General features: G+C 37.6%; 1 protein-coding gene across 1 annotated transcript in view; it reads left to right on the plus strand.

Moving 5' to 3' along the window:
• si:zfos-2326c3.2 (misshapen-like kinase 1) overlaps window positions 1-15010 on the plus strand; it is a 132600-nt gene that overhangs the window by 74327 nt on the left and 43263 nt on the right. The window contains exons 12-17 of the mRNA XM_039766279.1: window positions 5145-5352; window positions 6180-6326; window positions 7703-7768; window positions 9980-10129; window positions 10588-10719; window positions 14877-14932. Of these exons, the coding sequence (XP_039622213.1) occupies window positions 5145-5352; window positions 6180-6326; window positions 7703-7768; window positions 9980-10129; window positions 10588-10719; window positions 14877-14932 (759 nt within the window). The remainder of the gene's footprint in view (window positions 1-5144; window positions 5353-6179; window positions 6327-7702; window positions 7769-9979; window positions 10130-10587; window positions 10720-14876; window positions 14933-15010) is intronic.

The following is a 15010-nucleotide window of genomic DNA, read 5'->3' on the forward strand; positions in this document are numbered from 1 at the left end:
TTGGAGTATATCTTACTCTTTTCAATATGATCACCAAAAGTTAGCACTACGGTTTAACGTGTCATTCAGTGGATGTCAGTATTTATTTTTACAGCATTGGTAAGCACCTCCTTTTGGCCTCATCAACACTTCTTACAGCATCAATCCAACATTTCCTAGAGGATTTCCCATTCAGGTACTGGCCAGGTCCAAACATGCTTAGCTTCAGGTGGATTGCCTGTTCTGTGGAGGTGCTGTGGTACAAAAATGTGGAGGAAGAGGAATGAATTGATTTGTGTTTCTTAGTCAATTAATTAATTATCGGCTCTACTTGTTTCAACAGTTAATTAGGTGGTATGGTAAGGCTCCCACTTTATTTTCCTTTCTTTTCTATGTAGATGAGGTTTTCTGGGTTAGGGTTAGACTTATATTGTGTGGTATATCGGGGCCGTACAGCTCCCCAAATCTGGACAAAGACAGGCACAGTAACACACAAGTGCAAAACGACCACACATTTTATTTCTTTTTTCCCTTGAGGGAAAATATCTTCCCCATTCCTCACAGCTATAACATAGTCCCAGCAATACTGCTCAGTCCCTTCTCTCTCTCTCCTTCTCTTTTCTGCGGCTTCCACTCCTCTCCTAGCAACCTTTGTCTTCCTCCTCCCGACTCTGGCTCCTCGAACGGAGTGAGGCAGCATCCTTTATAGTGGACCTGGAAGTGCTCCAGGTGCTCTCGGACCCTCTTCCGGCAGTACTTTGGTAGTGGCAGAAGGGCTCCAGATCTGTCCAGGCACCCCCTGGAGGTGACCACAGGTCCTACCAGGGTTGAGCTTCTAAGCTCCAAACATAGGCCCTGTTGTAGTCCAATGGGATTGCACTCTCATGTTTCGAAATAGGTATTGCTCTGGATATGTCCTCTCCCCAGGTTCTTCCATCATAAGGGTGTCCCGGCCGTTCACCACACAAAGTAAAGTAAAAACACTAGTCTTTAAGAAATAAAATTTTACAATTTAAAAAGCACAAGGATTATAGAAATAAAACAAATTCTTATATATCATTGTAAAAGATGTAATGCAACACAGACAAGTGTGTTTAGGGCTTCTGTGGGGTTGCTTAATTTTATATCCATTTTTCATTTGGCATTTCAGTTTTGGAATTTTAACATTATTTCACAGTTAGCTTGTACATGCTTTGTTGCACAGACATGGGAGTGAGAATACTAAAACTTTATGCTGTGACTCAAAGCTCTTTTCTTCTTCTTCATCTTCTCCTTCTTCGTCATCGTCGTCATCATCGTCGTTGTCCTCCTCCCATTTCTGGTGCCCTAAGTAGTGGCCGCAGGCTCCTTTTATAGCCCTCCCGGAAGTGCTCCAGGTGGTAATTGGCCTAATTAGGCTGCACTTCCGGGTGTGGCTGCATTCCAGCCCACACGGGCTCGTTAAGCAGTGCAGTTCCTTCGGGTGGTGGCCATGGAGCCCAACAGGTCTGAGCCCTGGTCCCACGCCTTTGGCCCTGATGTAACTCAGGAGGGCTGCCACCATGTGTTCTGGGAGACGTACTGTGCATCCAATGGCTGCTCCCCAGTGTCAAAGGGGTGTCCCAGCCGTCCACCACAATAGATAGATAGATAGATGTTACATGTTCATACTTAGTTATAGACACATAAATGCATTTGTCAAGTGAGGAATATGTTCTTTTTGCTGTCACAAGCTCAAGTTAATTTACTTATATCTGTACCAGGTGTAAGCTTTCAAAAATCAAGAGCATGCTATTCATTTTCTGTGTACCTATTGTGATAAGGAGAATGTTCCTTGTCATCTCATCACAACCAAAATAATGACAGAAATGTCAAAAGATTTCAGAAATGCACAAATTCACAAGAGAGGGATAACAAATGTTAGAGTCAAATATGGTAACAAAGGGTCCTCCTATAGAGACCTTTCTTTTCATTTCTAGTATTGACAAGCACTTTGTCTGTTCACTTTATATGGTTGGAGTTTAAATTTAGGATATTTTTGAAGAAGCAGTGATGTATGTATTTGTGTAATGCGTGTTGTTACCAATGATTTTCATTTGCAATTTTATGAGTTGCATTCCTCCTTGGACTTCACTTTTATTCTATACCCTCAACAATACTCTGAATTTATCCATATCTGAAATTAAACTACCTGGGTAATTCATTCTTACCAGTCTATAAGGATGGTAGGAGTTTTTGTACTGTAAAGATTGTTCCCATTACTTCATATGAGAACAATTCAGATCTATTCCAAACCAAATTCTGGCTCACTCAAAACTCACTGTTAACCTAAAATTCCTTAAAAAATTATTTGTCTTTATTTGAACAATTACTGAAATATAAAGGAACTTTGTTTACTTTTTGTCCATAAAGCTAGGGGATTATGTTACTCCTCATGTTATGGGAATGTTCCCTACTGAGGTTTTATTAGAATATAAACTTTCTTTGCTTATTTATCAGGCGTTCTAATGTTTAATCCTTTATTAGCTTTGTTTGGGGGTGACACCTAGTAGATCCTGATCTGACTGGAATAAAATAAATTACAGTTTACCTTTCTTCTATGTAATTTATTGGTTCTTATAAATTTAAAGTTCAGAATATTTTGGAAACGTGAGGTACAAACAAGATTTCCAGTTAAGATACAAAATGTTCTTATGTTTTTATACTTTAAAAAGCTTTGGTCTTGTTTTGGAGATTTAGGCTGTTCTGATCTTTTTCTGATTTTTAAAAATGTCTCCCATGCACTGTATTGGCATTAAATTCAGAATTTCTTCCTGCCTAGCTGAGAAATCGTGCCACTCTTCACACAGTGAAATCAGCAATGTTAAATTAACAATTTAGATAGATAGATAGATAGATAGATAGATAGATAGATAGATAGATAGATAGATAGATAGATAGATACTTTATTAATCCCAAGGAGAAAACCACATACTCCAGCAGCACCATACTGATAAAAAACAATATTAAATTAAAGATTGATAAAAATGCAGCTATAACAGACAATAACTTTGTATAATGTTAACGTTTACGGGTGGAATTGAAGTGTCGCATAGTGAAGGGAAGGAGGAACGATCTCCTCAGTCTGTAAGTGGAGCAGGGCAGTGACAGCAGTCTGTTGCTGAAACTGCTCTTCTGTTTGGAGATGATCCTGTTCTGTGGATGCAGTGGATTCTCCATGATTGACAGGAGCCTGCTCAGTGCCCGTTGCTCTGCAACGGATGTCAAACTGTCCAGCTCCATGCCTACCATAGAGCTTGCTTTCCTCACCAGTTTGTCCAGGTGTAAGGTGTCCCTATTCTTTATGCTGCCTCCCCAACACACCACCGCGTAAAAGAGGGCACTCGCCACAACCATCTGATAGAACATCTGCAGCATCTTATTGCAGATGTTGAAGGACGCCAGTCTTCTAAGGAAGTATAGTTGGCTCTGTCCTCCCTTGCACAGAGCATCAGTATTGGCAGTCCAGTCCAATTTATCATCCAGCTGCACTCCCAGGTATTTATAGGTCTGTACCCTCTGCACACAGTCACCTCTGATAATCACGGGGTCCAGGAGGGGCCTGGATCTCCTAAAATCCACCACCAGCTTCTTGGTTTTGCTGGAGTTCAGCTGGAGGTGGTTTGAGTCGCACCATTTAACAAAGTCTTTTATTAGTTTCCTATACTCCTCCTCCTGCCCACTCCTGATGCAGGCCACTATAGCAGTGTGGTATGTAAAATTTTGCACGTGGCAAGACTCCGAGTTGTATTGGAAGTCTGATGTATATAGGCTGAACAGGACCGGAGAAAGTACAGTCCCCTGCGGCGCTCCTGTGCTGCTGACCACAATGTCAGACCTGCAGTTCCCGAGACGCAGATACTGAGGTCTGCCTTTAAGATAGTCCACAATCCTTGCTACCAGGTATGAATCTACTCCCATCTCTGTCAGCTTGTCCCTAAGGAGCAGAGGTTGGATGGTGTTGAAGGCGCTAGAGAAGTCCAGAAATAATTCTTACAGCACCACTGCCTCTGTCCAAGTGGGAGAGGGATCGGTGTAGCATATAGATGATAGCATCCTCCGCTCGCACCTTCTCCTGGTATGCAAACAGCAAAGGGTCAAGGGCGTGGCGGACCTGTGGCCTCAGGTGGTGAAGCAGCAGCCACTCCATGGTCTTCATAACATGTGACATCAGAGCCTGATTCTTAGTAATTGCCATTAAATTTATAGGGCCTAGATCTCATCAAAGCTTTGGATGTAGCAGTCTGATCTTGACATATCTTAGAAAAATAGAAAAAAAGCTTCTAGGGTCACAGAATGCAATTTATTTAGCTTTCAAGGATGTAGACATTTAATCTTGTCAGAAAATAGATTGGGAGTCTTGTCACATTATTTTCCTGAAACTAAGAAAATAATTTCATTAGTGGAATAATAAAATCTTAAAAAGGCCGGAACTCATTCAGCTCACTAGGACATGATACCTTTGGGACTGGGGTGATGCAAGATGTTTTCTAAAGCCTCAGGACTCTTCCCTGTTCCAGGCTCAGGTTGAAGATGTGCTGTAGAGGACTCCCCAGCTTCAGCGCACAGGCCTTCAGCAGTCGGGGAGTTACTCCATCTGGACCCACTGCTTTGCTGGCACGAAGTCTCCTCAGTTCTCTGCTCGCCTGGGCTGCTGTAATTGTGGGTGGGGATGTCTCTCCTATGCTGGTATCAGCAGAAGGATGGGTGGAGGGTGCAGTACTCCAAGGTGAGAGTGGATTAGGGTGGTCAAACCTGTTATTGACGTTAAAGTTTTAAGTATTAATTAATCACTTACAAATGTTAATTCATCCCCGATGATTTCGCTTTGCAGTTATTTCTAGTATTAAAAGATTAGTTGTATTTCTCTCTTATTATTGCTTTGCAGCAACAACACTTCTAAACAGTTCCTTAGTTGAGTACAGTGTAATTTGCAGTCTTTGCTTTACAGATCATCTACGAGCCAGGTGGTGTGACATACCCCAGGCAAGCCTTGTAGTATTTTTGCCAGTAAGGAGTTTCTCCAGCTTGCTGATTTGCTTGCCTTATGTTTAGCTGGATAAGTGAGCTTGACATACTGCATAATGGAAACCTTGACTGTGTATGTCAGAGATACTTAGAATGTGTTGTTCCCTTATGCCATTTAGCTCTATCGTTAACCTTCCTGGAGAGTCAACATTGCGTCGGGAGTTCTTACGACTACAGCAAGAAAATAAGAACCGAGCTGAGTTACAGCGCCAGCACCTGGACTTACAGAAACAGCAGAAGGATCAGGAGAGATACAAGAAGCAGGTGTTGGCTGAGCGGCAGAAACGGATTGAGCAGCAGAAGGAGCAAAGGAGGCGGCTGGAAGATGTAAGACTTTGTTCTATAAATGATTGAAGACACGGGGCCAGACATCATCAAAGAAAAGGTTTAGATGAGATAAGATTAGATGTGATAGATACGTGTGTCTCACTGGTAGCAGGCTCTAGAAATCTAGGTAGAGACTGTTTATGGAGTTTTCATATTTTTATACATTTTATGAGAACAGGTCTAGTGAATGTTGTGAGTAAGAAACAAAGAGGCTGGTTTATATTACTGAATAGAACACATCTTCTTATATCCATGATTATAGGTGTGAAGAACCCAACTTTTGTTTTTCTCTTCTGGGAAAAGCTGAGCTTCATGGTTAATAGGAAAAAAAAAAAAATTTATTGTGGCAGTTACAGCTTTGTCGTCCCAGATGCAAGGATGTAATTTCTGTGAAGTTGGAATTTTCAGTCTTTGTGAATTTTTCCTTTTCCATATCACTATTGTAAAACTGATCACCAGCATCGGACCAGTGTATGGAGCACACTGAAGAAATGTGCTGTAAATGTCCCTGCAACACTGTTTGTCAGCTGCAACAGTGACAGCTATCATCTACACATTACAGTCCTGTATTGTGTAATCCAATGCAGGTCTATTAGAAATACTCTTTTTCATCCTGGCAGACCTCCCTTGGAGGACTGGGAGTGAGGAACACCAGTGGTGCACTTTGGAGAGTTCAAATAATTGAAAACATCCCTTTTTTTTCTTGATCTTTTAATACTCAGAATTCTGTATCCTGTTTATTTTCATGAATATGACTACTTTGAGGTGTTAGGTGGTTCACCCAGCTCTAAATACTTGTTTCTTTTGTGGATTTTTCCTCACAACAGCAGCGTAAGCAGCATCTAGAAGCAGGCTTTCAGTGGCCAGAGCTGCAAGAGATGCTCTGGGGGGAAGAAAGCAAGGATGAAAAAACTTTCCTGGAGGAGGAACGACAGAGATTCCTAGAGATGCAGAAAAAAAATGAAAAGAAACAGGTGTCTGTTCCAAACTTAAGTTCTTACTTTTGTTCTAAATTTGCATATATCTCATACAGAATAAAATGGGGAACATAATCTCTTAAAATAGAATAGTGGGGTTCTTTCAGAACTAATCGCAAAGATCAGCTTGTTCACTCAACCTATTTTATATAGCATCTTGCACAGCATGCACTATCACTAGGAATTCTAAAAAGAACACCAGATACAGTTCTCTGTAAATTATGCCAGGATATGCACCATTTTTTTGCAAACCTTCACTGGGTCACCTTTGAAGTTGGAATTGGAAGGATTGATCCATTTTTATCTCCATTAAAAAGGTAAACTTTAGAAATTCTATAAATTGTAAGTCATATTTTATAACAATCTAAAAATCAATAAACAGTTGTTCTGAGTATGTCTGAAGCAAAAACAAAAGATATTGCAAGACCTCATTAACCAAAATTGTGTGAAAACTATTCATAAAAATGGCCCAGTTTATGAAAATGTTATCAACAGAATATCTGGCTTGAGTTAAATGTGGAAGACAAGTATCTTATAAGAGTAAAACTTCTGTCTTGATGCGGTATCATTTTACATGCAGGGAACACTATCTCATTAGCTCCCAGCATCCCTGATTCTTAGGAATTGCCATTAAATTTATAGGGCCTAGACCTCATCAAAGCTTTGGATGTGGCATTCTGATCTTGATATATCTTAGGAAAATAGAAGGTTGATTTCAAAAAAGCTTCTAGGGTCACAGAATGCAATTCATTTAGCTTTCAAGGATGTAGGCATTTAATCTTGTCAGAGAATAGATTGAGAGTCTTGTCACATTATTTTCCTGAAACTAAGAAAATAATTTCATTAGTGGAATAATAAAATCTTAAAAAAAAAATCTTGGTGGTGCATCAAACCATAGTTATCTCACATTTAAAAGAGATTGTGTTCGAATTCCAGCCCAGTTTTTTTCTGCTTGCCATTTGTATACTCTCTACACATTTGTGTGTTTTTTTTTCCCACACATTCAAAAGAAATATGTTCAGGTTATAGTGATTTGAGTGACTCTAAATTTGATTGTTATGAGTGAGCGTGGGGCTTGCGTGTGAATGTGCCCTGTCATAAATTGGTGACTTTCCAGAAGTTGTTAAGTCTGAAACCAAAAAAATGTTTTTATATATATATTTTTTTATTTTTAACATTCAGCTAATATTTCCCTTTCCCGCATCATCATTATTGCTCACACAAAGTATGAATGAGGCATGAAAATATTTGTGTACCTGTAAGTTACTGATACTTATCTTTATGTATTGAAGTAGGTAATAGTATTATAGAACACTGAGGTGTTTAATTAGTAAAAGTCATTAGTAAAATGTCATGTTCTTCTTTTGGAATAGTTGGAAGACACAAGAAGACTGAAAACTCAATTTGAAGGACAATCGCCCACCTGTCAGAAACAAATGGTAGGAAGAAACAAAAAAACTACTGAATTTTGTTTCAATCCAGAACATTAACCAGGAATTCAATATCTAGGAAGAGCTATTAAGTGACTCCTATTCTATATCAGATGAAAGTTTCTTGGATTCTAATTACCTGTTTTGTAGAACTTTGTTTTTTGTTTCTTTTGAGTCAGGCATGATTAAACCATTTTATTTCATTCAGCATGATAAGGCTATGGATTTTCTATTTCTTATGGCTTTGTTATAGTTTAGCACTTGAAGTTTAAAACCTTTGAAAGTGAGATTTTTGTAAAATATATTCCTGATCTTAAACATGTGTAACTTCTTCTGCCATGACAAGGTCAACTGCAAGTTGTCTTTCTAATCTATGAGAAGAATATTATAAATACAAGTCCAGAGACTTTGAATTTACCCCTTCATGTGTCCATTTGGTGGATTTATTGGCCTATATTAAGAAACTGATTTGGTTTTAAACTTAAGCCATTTATAAAGCACTGTGCTTTTAGTGGCTGCATGCATGGGACTGTAATATGCTCACAATGACTCGTGACATTGTAAAAGAATTCCTTTCTGTACAAAGCAGCCACAAGGCACTTGAGTCCATGTGACATGCCATTACTTCTGGCAAATACCTGGAGCTTGACAAGGAATGAAGTGTTTGGTTGGAATATGCAGACGATTCTATAGTACATGTCGAATGCTTCAGCTTTTAAGTGTTTCTAAGATTTGTTTTATTTTTTTTATCTGTTATTTTCTTTTCATTTGTAGATTTTATATTCTTAAAGAATTTCTTCTCTGCTCACTCCTCCTGGTTCCTTGTGATTTAATTGTGTTTCCTAATAGTCAATAGTGTTTTATTTTTCATTTTGGATCCTTACTCTCTACTGAATAATTAGAATAAACTATAATGCCAGCTCACACAGATATAAATTAAGATTGTTTAGTGGCATAGATATTTAGTCAATAATTAGAATAAACCTGTAAAATGCCAACTCACTTAAGATTGTTTTATGACTTAGATATTTAGTCATATTTAGGCAAACAACAGAAATAGAAACAGAAACATGTATCTGTGTCTATGTCATAGGACCCTCCCAGCGACTAAAAAACTATAACATTACTGACTGTAAGTCCAGGTTTACTCGATGTAAATCATGAGTATTTTTTTCTCCCTAGGCATTTATTTAAAGTACAAGCTGATAGATTTACCACATTATTGGGAACAAAAATGCAAACAATAGGAATAATTTCTTGTTTTGTTGCTTTAAAACACAGAAGGCAAATAATCATGAACTTGGGGTAATGTGGATAAAATGGTGGAATTAATAGAGTAAGGTTTGTGTGTATGGCTTAAGTATTTCAAAGTGGAGGTAAAAATATTTAACATGGAAGAAAAGAAAGCTGGTCCATTGGAATATATGGAGAATATCACTAGTAAAGCAATTGCCATTTTATTTGAATTTTGCAGTCCACCTTAATCCATGTAAAAGCAACTGTATAAAAGTTCAAATATGCTATTGGCTAGCTGCTTGAAGGAGGTTTTTTAGGTATCATCCCATATGTATGATACATGAAGGGGTTAAAAGCCCAGGAGAGGAAATCTCTACATCTCATTGTTGCAGACTATTGCTCGTACGAATTTCCTGTTTATTTTTAGTAAATATTGCAGGCTTTTCCGGAGTAGGAAGTTATTTACAGTTTGTAACTAGTGTCCCCTGAGCAGCACAAATTCTCTGTTCTTTTTTGGTACTCTTTTCTTCTGCTTGTTAATGTATATGTTGTTTAACTCTAGTGTTAGCATTTATCTTTTGTAACGATTACTTTCATTAATATTGACTTGTTAACCTGGCATGAAATTAATTCATATTGCCTTTACTCCTCTTTCTTTCTGGAATGGGAAAGAAAAACAATGTCTTGGTGTTCCTGTGTGTAAAACTTGTCACTAGGTGAAAAAGGTTACAGAGAGAGGAAAACAGGGGTGTAGTCACTTCCACCGTTGGAGAGCATAAAATGACTTGTCTTTAATTGTCATTTCTATTAAACACTGCTTCTTTGAGCATAATTTGATACATGACAGTTCACCCTTACATTTCACCTACTCCATATGTTCATGAAGCAAAAACATTGGCTGTTAACAGAAAGCAAAGGATGCCAGACAACTTTGATATTTTCACCAAAACCTTGTTTACCACATGGTTACCTTTTGTCTTTTAGGCTGAAGAAAGAACACAGACAATTGAGAACAGTTTATCCAATTTGAATCTTCTTGTGCAAGGATCCTCTTTGCATTTACAAAGTAGGCTTTCCTCTGGAAGCAGCTCTAGTCCTTGCACTCCAGCACTGAAGAGAGGTGTATGTCCACAGGTAGGCTTGGATGCTGAAACGATACATATGTTTTTAATTGTGCTGCATGGGATTTCTTTTATTGGTCATCTTTTGGAATTTTTCCTTTTTCTACCTATTCCCCACCTTTATGCAAACAAAACTTTGCAACTGACAAATTTTAAAATAAAAAAAAAAATTTAACTGTTAGAGTAAGTACTTTACAAGCACTTACTAACAGTGCGTAAGTGTACTGTGAATGCCACCTTTGTCATGTCATGTTTTTTAATATTTAATGCATTTCTCATACATGACTTTAATATGATAGATTATTGTTTTTAAACCGATATGATATCTCGCCATGTGTTATAGTCCAGGAGTTTTCTTGCAACATTAAAATTAACACAAAAATATCATTAGATCTACTGACAATTTAAATTTTCTGTAGGTAGCTTTCCAAAAAAAAAAACACAACTCTGAACTAAAAACTTATTTTGCAGAATGCCAATTTACGATCTAGCCGAGAAAGCCAGCACAGTAGTTCCTTGTCGGATATGGTGGTGAGCCCCGTGTCCCCCAGTGAGGATGATGTCTTCTGGGATATGCCACAGAATCATGAGGTTCCACCTAAGGTAACATACAATTTTCCTTGGTTGCTTGGAAGCACATTAATAGCTTCTGCTCCCAGGAATGGCAACAAGATTTTCAGTGATTTGCAGTACCTATAACAAAACATGGAAATAACTCACTGGTTCCTATATCAAATAAAAGCAGCAACTGCCCTTAAGAAGAGGAGAAAAAACAGAAACAAAAGATTAAGCATATTCATAAGCTTGATCAAAGAAATAAAAGTTAAATGCTGGAAAATGTTTTATAAACGACAAAATCTCATACAGTGAATTAGGACATCCAAAAACTGAAATAACTGCCTATTCAGATCAGCATAGCTTGTCAGTTGCTAACATCTGCACAAAATCATCAAATCCATATTTCAAGGTTCCCAAAGTACTGTTATCAACCATATTACTTTGTAACCTATAGGCCTACTATTTATCCGCAGTTCTGTTTGTCAAGGAATATGTGTTGACATATTCCAAGATATATTTCCAAGATTCACAAGAAGGGTTTTTGTATTCATTTGTTATCTGGTCCGGCTTTTTTTCTGAGTGTTTGTGTGTGTGTCTTATAACCAGTATCTCTCATTCTTTATAATCTTAAAATTATCATTTCAAGACTATATTTAATTCTTTCTCTAGTCGCCATGAGTTTTTTGACAATTTCTAGATATTAACTTCATAGAATTGGCAGTGAGAGTTCTTGCTTATTGTTTTCTGCCTTTATTTATTTCTTAGTGTTCTTAATGCACACCTTAACTTTTCATTTACTTCTAAATCACTAAAAGAAACTCCTACTTGTGAATTTTTAGTGATATTCTTGCCAATCTGATCTTTGGCAGTTCTAATTTCTCTTTCTGTTTGTGTTCACTACATTCTTTTTTTGCTATGTTTGTAATTGTTGTATAGAGTGCTGGTGTCATGAATAGAAGTGCAGGTAAACTAAACTGGATTCAGTGGTTGAAGTGGGTCAGTACTCACCAATACACAATATCTGCACCTTTTCCAATATCAACACTGAATACAGACACCTGTTTGCTAATTTTCACGGGGGACACACCCACTCTTCAGTCAACTTACAATGTATCTCATTGATTTATATTTCACTGTACCTGACACTTCTTAGCATACCAGTGTGTACTGACACATCTTCAGGAATCTTCACGGACCCCCTCCCCTCCCAAAGGCACTTTGATCAATTGTCATTGTATCTTGACAATCTACTTTTTACTGTATCTGCACCTTTTCTTAGCATATCAGTGAAAACCACAGAATGTTACTTTATTGCCATGGGTTATTTTTATGCTAAGTAAACATGAGGCTTCAGGGGGCAACTGGACGGCAAGGACATAGTCAGAAAACCATAGCAAGGGCCAGAACCAGAAGAACAGCTGTCAATAACCTAAGCCAAGATAAAATCAAACTCAGAAGGAGTGCAGAGAGTCCAAAAACCAGAAAAACAAAACAAAGAAAAATTTTCAGAAAGGTCTGAAGGGTTTTGGAATCCATGTAGTCGGATGGGGAAGCATACCCCAAATGACCTTTTATCCCGTCATGTTGTGATTAACAGGCCACAACTTCTGAGGACATGCCTACTCCAAGACGGTCCAAGTAACAGAAATCAACAATAGTGCCATTAGATATAACACAATAATTCAAAATTAAAACTATATTTCAAAAACAAATTAACCCAATGGATACCTAGATATAAAATACTCCAACAGAAGCAAGCAATATTTAAAATATGAGTTTCTGAAAATTATATTGAATTATTAAAGAGTATTAGTTTTCTTGTTTATCTAATATATAAAATGGTATTATTTTGCGTTGATTGTCTTATGAGCTGCAAGCTGTTCATATAGTCATCTAGAGTAATACATATTTGAGCAAAACGTTGTGTTAAAACACATTTTGAAAAGTTTCAGGATCAGCCAAAGTTCAACGCCTTCATACTTTTGATAGGTTGATCTTACAGGTATGTACAGTTTCTTAAAACATATTTCCATTATGTCATTATGAAATCCATCCATATTTTTTCTCTTTCATATTAATTGATTGTTGCAGTGAGCATGTGCAAGTAATTTTTATTTTTAACTTCTTTTATTTTATTGTCACAATAGAATTTACATATAATACACAGGGAACTGACCAAAAAAATGAATTAAATGACCTGATATTGTTTTGCATTCATGGCTTTCCCTGTTGACATTCCCAGCCAAGCAAGTATTTGAAAATCACTTTTATTTTTACTTCACCCCAAAATCTAATTTTATTATTTCTTGTTGTATTATAACTACTGTATGAAAGTACTTATTTTGGAAAATGCATTAATTTCTAGATCAGCTACATTTTGGTCAAGCAGTCTCTGAAGCAGCTGTAAACTTTTATCATGTAGAGTCAGGTTCTAGTCACAAGAGGAACTTAGGATCTTATGACATGTACAGGAGTTGTATATGCCAGCAGAATTTTAAAACTTATTGTAGAGAAAACAAAGTACATGCCATATTACTGCTGCAAATGAGGCTCCTAAATAAGCTGTTTTAGTGGATTATCACGTGTTTCTGTTTTGCTGGAACAGTACATACTCTAAATAACATAACACTATGTAAATCACACAGCACTTGCATCTTGTCCATCACTCTTTATACATTACAACCCAAGATATAAACATGGTTGGTTTCCCCAGCTGTAGAAATAAATTTCACATTCAAGCAATTCCCAGTTTTGTCTTCTGTTATTTGGTCATATGAATTACTCATAACTGTTCGGAAGATAATGTGATTAGTTCAGGATTGTTATGCTAGAAATAACTTGACTGTACAAAGATACTGTGTGTGACATTCCTTTTGAGAGCTGTTTAGATATATATTGAGGCTAGCAGAGAGTTTCTCCTGCAGCATATTGTGTAAAGTGTTGCTTTTGTTTCTGTTTTTCACAAGTCTTGGAATGACTGTACCAAAAATAGCATAGACACTGAGCAATACTGCAAAAACACTGCCATATCCTCTAACCCATGCCGTCAATTTCATAAATATGAAAAATATTTATTTATAGTAATATACTAGAAATGTTGGCTGGAAAACGCTTTCTTTTTTGTCAGGTTGTGAGCATGACCTTGTGACTGAGGCAAGTATAAATAAATTACAGAAGGCTTTGAGGCCCAGTTGCCACAACTGACTTGTTTTTCAGCATGGAAAGACTCTCTATACAGTGGATTCTGAAAGTTCACTTTCTGCACATTTTATTGTGTTTTAGATTTACTTTTTATGGCCAGGTACATCCTGTTTGCTTTGCTTCACTTGAGATGCGCCTAGAACTTGATTGGAGTCCACTGGTGGCAAACTGAATTGATTCGGCAGTGTGTTGAAAGGCACACACTGACTGCTTGTCAGGACAAAAAATAAAGTGTGCAGAAAGTGAAGGGACTTGAATACTTTCTGAATCCACTGTAAAATAAGTGCTGCTGCAGTTATTTAAGATTTCTATTCCAAGGATAAAAGTCTTTTTTTCATGTAACCTTCAGTCCACCTGTTATCCCAAAAAAATAGTGGAAGATCTTAAACAGCCATTTTAAGAAACAGTGGAAGACCTTAAATAGTAGAAATATGAGACACTGATAAACAATTATTCATTGAGGTCTCCATGGTATATTGTGTTACAGAATAATATAGCACAAGATTGCACTAGTACATATAATTGCTGAAATATCCCACAAATGTCAGAAGTAACTCTACTCTGCTGGGCCCTTCATCAAGAGCCTTAACCTGCAATTGCTTCGTCCTTGGTATGATGTTAATCTGCACCCAGCCCTGCAAGCAGGTCCTCCAGCTTACATGGAAACACTTGGGGATTGGTGGCAGAATTAGCACTCCAGCCATGATGAAAAACCTCAAACTGTTCAATGTGGTGCTGAGGTGTCACCCGCTCCAGTTGTGTTCCAATCCAGGTTGTTTGTCCAGTGGTAGGTGCGGCAATGCACTTACATTTCATGCCCCCAACCTCCTCCTCCTGAAAACATTACCCATCAAGTTGTGTTCTCCCTTTGTCCTTCCTCATTGAATTAATTACTCATTGTTAAACGTTTTTCTATATTGAAAAGTAAAGGAGTCTCACAGTGAGTTAACCACGAATCTGAAGTTTATGTTCACAATCTCTATCTGTTGCCCAATTTACAGGTTCCCCAGAGGACAACATCCAAAATTTTCACCTCCCATCAGAGGTCTGCATCAAGGTAATTCTCACCCTCTAAAGTGGTGTTTTCCATTTGTCATAGACAGCATTATTCAAATTCCAACAGATATGTAAGAGC

This window comes from Polypterus senegalus, chromosome 10 (genome assembly GCF_016835505.1).
Source record: "Polypterus senegalus isolate Bchr_013 chromosome 10, ASM1683550v1, whole genome shotgun sequence".
Classification (NCBI taxonomy): Eukaryota; Metazoa; Chordata; class Cladistia; order Polypteriformes; family Polypteridae; genus Polypterus; species Polypterus senegalus.